Source organism: Palaemon carinicauda, chromosome 9, assembly GCF_036898095.1.
Source record: "Palaemon carinicauda isolate YSFRI2023 chromosome 9, ASM3689809v2, whole genome shotgun sequence".
In the NCBI taxonomy this organism is placed as follows: domain Eukaryota; kingdom Metazoa; phylum Arthropoda; class Malacostraca; order Decapoda; family Palaemonidae; genus Palaemon; species Palaemon carinicauda.
This window is the reverse complement of record NC_090733.1, coordinates 137,401,301-137,409,406: the sequence shown is the minus strand read 5'-3', so window position 1 is coordinate 137,409,406 and position 8,106 is coordinate 137,401,301. Positions and strand designations below refer to the sequence as shown.

The window sequence follows — 8,106 nt, the reverse complement described above, 5'->3', positions numbered from 1 at the left end:
TATTAGTAGTGACTGCAACATTTACTACAGTATAATATATCTTAAAGGCTTTTGTAAAGATGTATATGGTTGAATATTAAAAAAAAAATGTAACAAACTGTTATTAACAGTGACTACTGCAACATTTACTATAATATATCTTAAAGGCAACGTAAGATATAAAAAATTATAAACAGATGAGCAACACTGGTTGAAGGTGTCCCACCCTGAGAAAGGATCACTTTTATACTAATATGATTACACTGGCTGCCTATTAAAACTAGAATATAGTTTAAGATATGTGCAATTACTCATTATTAGAACCGGACATATAAATAGGTAAGGGAAATGTCACATATCGTGCAGCCAACGAATCGTGTAGACACGAAAATAGTAATGATCATTTAAAATTATTGGAGCCAAAATGTATGCCTACTGCAGTCTAAGAGCTTTCAAATATAGGGCCCAAAGACTATACAACAAACTCCTACTGGACATCCGAAATGCTGAAGATATTAAGGTTTTCAAGAAGAAACTTGAGACTTGTTTTCCAAATGTTTCAATAATGTGGATTTGGCAATAAGCACGAACTATGCTTTTTTGTGACACACCAAGTACCTAAAAATGTATACGATAAATTGATCTTGTAGGTCGAGTAGGGCACTGGGTTCCACTGTGTGATAGGACCAGGAAAGTCCTTTAGGAACAGAACAGATCATTCATGTCTATCTTACATCTACTTTATTTGTATTTTTAAAAAAATAAGACTAGGCCTATATATATATATATATATATATATATATATATATATATATATATATATATATATATATATACATATATATATATATATATATATATATATATATATATATATATATATATATATATATATATACACACATATATATATATATATATATATATATATATATATATATATATATATATATATATATATAATGTCTTATTTTTGTTCTTGTTAGATCAGGATTAGAAATGAAACTATAAGATAGATTACTCTAGTGCCATATGTGAATGAGATCATTGTGAAGGGTAGATGGAGATAGTTTGGGCATGCTTTTCGCTCTCCACAGGAGAGATTAGTTCACCAAACTTTTAACTGGGCTCCACAAGACACTAGAAGAGTTGGAAGATCCAGGCATACATGGCTGAGGACTATGAAGCGGGAAGTAGATTGTGAATGGAGAAGTATTGATTCAAGAGCTCAAGATGGAGATGACTGGTGAAATCTAACCAAGGCCCTTTGCGTAAATAGGCGTAAGAGGAGGAGGTGACGATATACAGTAAAATATATATATATATATATATATATATATATATATATATATATATATATATATATATATATATATATATATATATATATATATATATATATATATATATATATATATATATATATATATGTATGTATGTGTGTGTATGTATATATCATCACTTCCTACGCCTATTGATGCAAAGGGCCTCGGTTCCATTTCGCCAGTCTTCTCTATCTTGAGTTTTTAATTCAATACCTCTCCATTCATCATCTCCCATATCACATTTCATAGTCCTCAGCCATGTAAGCCTGGGTCTTCCAACTCTTCTAGTGCCTTGTGGAGCCCAGTTAAACATTTGGTGAACCAATCTCTCTTGGGGAGTGCAAAGAACATGCCCAAACCATCTCCATCTACCATTTGCCATGATCTCATCCACATATGGCACTCGAGTAATCTCTCTTATAGTTTCATTTCTAATTCCGTCTTTCTATTTAACTCCCAATATTCTTATTACTAATAGAATTACTAATAAAATTACTCTGCTCACTATCAAGCATATCAGCTAAAAGAGTTGCCTTTTCCTTTGGGCAGTGAGGTTTAAGTAAAGTGCTGATAGTTATTATTATTTTCATTGACAGAGTTCACCTGGTTCTTTTTAGGATATTATTATTATTATTATTATTATTATTATTATTATTATTATTATTATTATTATTATTATTATTATTATTATTATTATTATTATCATACGATACTACTGTTAGAGAGTTTTTTTTTTTTTTTTTTTTTTTTTTTTTTTTTTTTTTTTTTTTTTTTTTTTTTTTTACTGACTGACCAGACAGTAGTATATTGAATCCTTCTCTCTTGATACAGTTCATTTTCCTTTTGCCAACACACACACACACGCACAGAATAGTCTGGCGTATTCTTTACATATTCTCCTCTGCCTGACAGCACTGAGATTACCAAACAATTCTTCTTACTGCACTGTAATTGTTTAGTGGCCACTTTCCTCTTTTTAAGGGTAGGAAAGACTCTTTAGCTATGGCAGGCAGCTCTCCTAGGAGGACACCCCAAAATAAAACCATTGTTCTCTAATCTGGGATAGTGTCATAGACTCCGTACCATGGTCTTCCACTGTCTTGGGTTAGAGATCTCTAGCTTAAGGGTGCATTCGGGCACACTATTCTATCTTAATTCTCTTCCTCTTGTTTTGTTAAAGTTTTTATAGTTAATAGAGGAGATATTTATTTTAATGTTGTTGCTCCTCTTGAAATATATATATATTTTTTCCTTTCCTTTCCTCACTGAGCTATTTTCCCTGTTGGAGCCCCTGGACTTATAGCATCCTGCTTTTCCAACTAAGGTTATAGCTTAGCAAATAATAATAATAATAATAATAATAATAATAATAATAATAATAATAATAATAATAATAATAATAATAATAATAATAATAATATTATTATTATTATTATTATTATTATTATTATCATCATCATCATCATCATAATTGTTATTATTATTATTATCATTTTTATTATTATTGACAGATTACTAAAAAGTACCCAAGATCCTTTTAAATTTTAAATCTCCCTCTCTGACACCACTTCAAAGGTTGAACTAATCAGAACAAAGCCTCAAGGATTCCGACCAATAAAAACACACTTTTCTCGAAAGGCTTCCCGACAACCAATTAGAACGAAGAATCAAAATTTCGACCAATGAGAAAGCAGTGACACAAACCTGAAACTTGGTTTGAAAATCATAACAACAAACTCCAGCTGATTGGGAAAGGAGTAGCCGCAAATATGTCCGTTTTGCTTGAAGAAATCTTCACTACTTTAGAGGATAGATATTTATTTATTGGTCTCAAGAAAAATGTCAATGAGTGGAGTGAAGAGGATATACTGAAGATATTTAATAGATTGCTTAATGTTTATGACTCTGGATACAATACTAACGATCTGGATTATAATTCCAAGAATGGACGCCGCCACATGATGAGGTAATATTTAAGTATTAGTAAATTGGGTAAAATTATGTCAATATTTTGTATATCTTTAAATCTTAGTCTACTGGGACTTTAATATTCTTCCTTAAATAGAATGGTAGCTTGTCCGAGCCTTTCCTTTAGGGAATTTCTCTAACCCGTCTAGGCCTAGGTTACATTCTAGCTCGGTAAAATTATAAATAGAACAATAATCATAATGGCGGAAATAATAATGTATTTTATGTTATTTTGAACGTTTTTTTTATGACAACTGAAGGAAACCCATAGTTTTTAAGCTGGTATTTGACCCACCGACTCCCAAACTAACCTGTGGGTTTATGTATGATAGCGGACACCTGTATGTACGATGATGGCTGACTTACATTACGGTAGTGTAAGGGGTGTTCACACGGGGGGCTACTGGACACGACTTGTAGGTTAGTTTAGTTAGGGAGGAGCCTTTGTATATCAGCGGCCAGGGTTTCATTGTAGTGAATTACATGGCAATGTAACCTAGGAAAAAAACTACTGTTTCTTACAGAAAAAATTACGCTCTCTTCGAAAATGACACTCGTTCCCGTCGCAAATTAATAGTTTCAGAAATAAATATACATCTATATCCTCCAATAAGGGGGGACCCCCAGTGGGAACTCGGGGTTTTGGGTGGGGAAAACATACTGGGGAATCGATATATAAACGTAAAACAAGCCTTTTCTTCTCTATACATTACCTTCTTGAAATTATAATAACTGGAGGAGAATACAAAACAGTATATCTGGATAAACTTTGGAGGCGCTGTTACAAAGATTGTGTCATGAAAAAATACAGTAACCAGTGCTGCCAACGTCCGATGTAGATCAAATGTTATTTTGTGACCTGTCATACTACTAGGCTAGGTTAGGTGGGTTTGTTAGGTTCTGTGCCCTTTTTGTACATTTTATATATTGAATAAAACATATGGAGAAATTATTTAATATATGGAAATATCTATCATTACTATCTTTAGTAATGACAACGTGCCGTTGGTAACTCTGTGTACCATACGTCAACGTTGGTAACTGTGTATTATTGGTAACGTTGCTAATGTTATCGTTCGTTCGTAAGAGAAGTGACACCGTGCATCTTAAAGTTATCCGAATTGGTTGATCTGTGAACAACAAATTCGCTTAATTCACGTTATTTACTATAGGAAAACAATTATATTTCGTTTCCCCAGTATGTTTTCCCCACCCAAAACCCCGAGTTCCCACTGGGGGTCCCCCATTATCGTAGGATATAGATGTATATATATTTCTGAAACTATTCATTTGCGACAGAAACGAGTGTCATTTTTGAAGAGATCGTAATTTTTTCTGTAAGAAACAGTAGTTTTTTTCCTAGGTTACATTACCATGGAATAATATACAAAATTACCGCGGCCAGTTCCTCCCTCGGATTAAGAATTGATATCAACTAATCTAAATTTTACCCCCTAACCTAACCTTCAAGCCACTTCCATATCTATTTAGCTAACAGGGAAGGGGAGCCGACGCCCCCCCTGCAACCCCCTTTACACTGCCGTATCCTAAGGTATCCGTAATCATACATACAGGTGGCCGCTATCATACATACACCCTGGGCGGGAAATTTTTGGTTAGTTAATGTCAATTTTTCATGCAAGGAGGAGGAACTGGCCGTGGGTATACAAAGACTCTGTTACCTTTGGTGTTACAGTTTTAGCTATCTCGGCTATTCCAGCAATGAAAGGCTATCGCTCAGTCTTAAGCCTTGCTGTTAATCTGATCTGAGTTATCATATCCTTCTCGACAGAATTGTCTCTCCTCGTACGAAATTTTGAGCTAACTTGTCCTAAGTCATAAGTTAGACCGGAGGCTTTGTATATCGGCGGCCAGTTCCTCCCACATGCATAGAAAATAGAAATGTTCTTTCCATTTTTCAATCTTTCTGCAAAACCTTGACACAAGAACTCCACCTAACTTGAAATTCTGCCCCCTAGCTTAACCTACAAGCTGTGTCCATACCTACTTGCCTAACGGGGGGGCGGGCTAACCTATGACCCCCCTTAGACTGCTGTATTCTTAGCCGGCCATCATCATGCACACAGGTGGCCGCTATCATACATACACCTGTCAAACCGCCGACGTGGAATGTAGTAAATGTACTACAATCCTTTAACATCTTAGTCTGCCATCAGATCCCGACCCAACTCTAAAAGACGGTTCTTCTATTAGCACTGGCCTTTTCTAAAAGAATCAGCGATTTACACGGTGTCCTATGACCTTGTCCATTTAAGGGGGTGGGGGCAAGTGACACTCAACTTTGTACTTGAGTTTTGGTTGTATGTATGATAGCGGCCACCTGTATGTATGTAATGGCCAGCCAAGAGTACAATAGTATAAGGGGGATCGCAGGGGGCTGTTAGCCCCTCCATTAGGTAAGTAGGTAAGGACATGGCTTGTGGGTTAGCTTGGGGGGGGGGGGGGATTTAGATTAGTTGGTGTTCTTGTGTAAAGAACTGGCTGCTGATATACAAAGACACCCTGAGTTTATTGCAAGGACTCAAAATCCAGCTTGAGAGCCTCCGTACTGTAATAAGTGACCCAGATCAACTGTTACTTACCATTCCCTGATAGGATAATGAGGAGATACCTTAAATGGATTGTTAGAACTCGACCTCAGATCAATAGACTTCATCAGTACAGGCAGGGTCAAGTGGAGAATTACTAAGAACTCGATCTCTTCCTGGATCAGGTAGGTGACAGGACGAGCCCTTCAAGCGGACATGACTTCACTTGACCCTAGACCTAGAGCTCATGACATCAGGGGTGTTAGCATATCCCTGGCATTCAAAGAGAACTTCAATTTGACGTAGGTTTTACAGGCCGTCTTGTGGAAACATCAGACTATGTTCACCGGCCACTCCCTGCAAGACGTAACTTTAGGAGCTTTGACACATTCTCCATAGGCCCTGGGGTGACGGCACAAAACGTGATCAGTAACAACTTGGCTCCCTCGCAGGACAAGTAGCAATAGGCTGAGGGCACATTAGGTCTAGTATGAATGTGCATATGACTAGCCTTTTCGTTTTTCATTCTCCCCTCTCTTGGGGCTCGAGCAAGCCAAGGAACTCTGCAGGTTGACCTCCTCTGACTGTAGGTGGGTATTATCGTCTCTTGTGTAACCTGATACAGTATATGCATGTATATTCATGTCCCTGATCTCCCAGTGAGGTAAGAATCTGGTAACAACCAGGTAATAGGAGCTTAGCTCCAGGGTAAGTCTTACCTAGCTGAGTCACATTGCTTAGTTTCACACCTTTGCACAATAGTTTAGGCCATTATCTATCATTGAGAGTTAACGAGGTGGTAGGGTGCGCTCTTTCACAGCTTGTACGAAGCACAAGTGTTGTGTCTCGGGTCAGTGACCAGCCAGTTGGTCTTGTACTTCCACCTACCCAAATGTGAGTCTCCATAGCAAAGAGCTTCAGGTTTGTGTGGTTTGGAAAAATATAATTGTTCCGTAACCGAAACACAAACCACGCTATTTACATTGGGTTTACCTTTTAGTGTAGCTGAAATGATGAGCCAATAGTTTTTAACGAGGGTTAATTACCCCCGCGCTAGTTAGCGGGGGGTAGGGGAAGGGTAGCTTGCTACCCCTCCCCCCCCCCACACACCGGTGATTTGCTTCACTTCACTTTTGGCTCCGGCGATGAACAGACGTGTCTGTCCATCGTCCTCGTTGACAGCCTTTAATCTTTTTCAAATATTTAACTTAGCCGGTGAATATATAATAGCTGACGTCGCCGGCGGCTCGACAGAAAAACACAAAAACTCGCGAGCGATCGCTATGAAGGTTGCGGGTGTGCCCACCAGCGCCAACTATCGGCCAGATACCGCATATACATGTAAACAGCTCCAGTTCTTCTCTGTCGGTCTGATCGACAAGTTGATTCCATTACTCGCTGTTAACCTGGAGTTTTTCAACAGTATTGGTGAAGTACTTCTTTTTGGTTTTGAGCTTTCGCAGTGCAGGTGTTTTTATCTTCAATTTAAACTCTTGAACTCTTTTTTGGATAGATTTAATTGTTGATGACTTTGGATTGTTTTTTTACTTTCTTTGACTTTTCAAAATGGCTGACCCTTCTCCAATTCCTAAATTTCGTAAATGTAATGCTAGGGATTGTAACAAACGTCTTCCAAAGGCCTCTCTCGACCCACATACTGTGTGTTCTAATTGTCGGGGTAAAACCTGTCAATTAGGAGATCGGTGTGATGAGTGCGTGGTACTTTCGGAATTCGACTGGCTAGAGTTTGATAAGTATTCTCGTAAGCTAGAGAGAGATAGGGTGAGGAGAAGTTCCTCTAGATCATTAGAATTTTCCTCCTCCCATGCCCCTGAACCTAATCCTTCCCCAGTAGTAGTTGTGCCTGAACCTTCTACTAGCACTCATGAACCATCAATGCGGGATATGTTACGTGCCATTCAAGCTTTGGGCGAGAGAGTTGAATCTTTAGCTACGGACCGTAATCAACTCATGGCGGATGTAAAAGAGTTAAAGTGTCAGAGTGCCACATTAGAAAATCGTGGGGATAAAGTGATTAGTGCGCAAAGTGTTATCAGTGTTGCGACCGAGGGTTCGTCTGTTCGTGCCTGTCGTTCGCCTAGTCCGAGACCTCTTGCAAGCTCCCATGCCCCAGGGAGAAGTAATGTCGTAGGACTTATGGGTACGAGAGGCTTTAACCAACGAACAGACGTTCCCTCTATGGTTTCGGGCGTGTCTCGTCAAGACCGCCCCTACCATAAGACGAGCGAGGCGATTTTCTCCTCGTCATCCGAAGGCTTCTCGCG

General features: G+C 38.1%; 1 protein-coding gene across 1 annotated transcript in view; it reads left to right on the top strand.

Moving 5' to 3' along the window:
* Positions 1-3,023: 3,023 nt before the first annotated feature.
* Positions 3,024-8,106, top strand: part of LOC137647187 (enolase-phosphatase E1-like) — a 47,688-nt gene continuing 42,605 nt past the window's right edge. Inside the window, exon 1 of the mRNA XM_068380512.1 lies at positions 3,024-3,270. Within this exon, the coding sequence (XP_068236613.1) occupies positions 3,074-3,270 (197 nt within the window). The 5' untranslated portion in view covers positions 3,024-3,073. The remainder of the gene's footprint in view (positions 3,271-8,106) is intronic.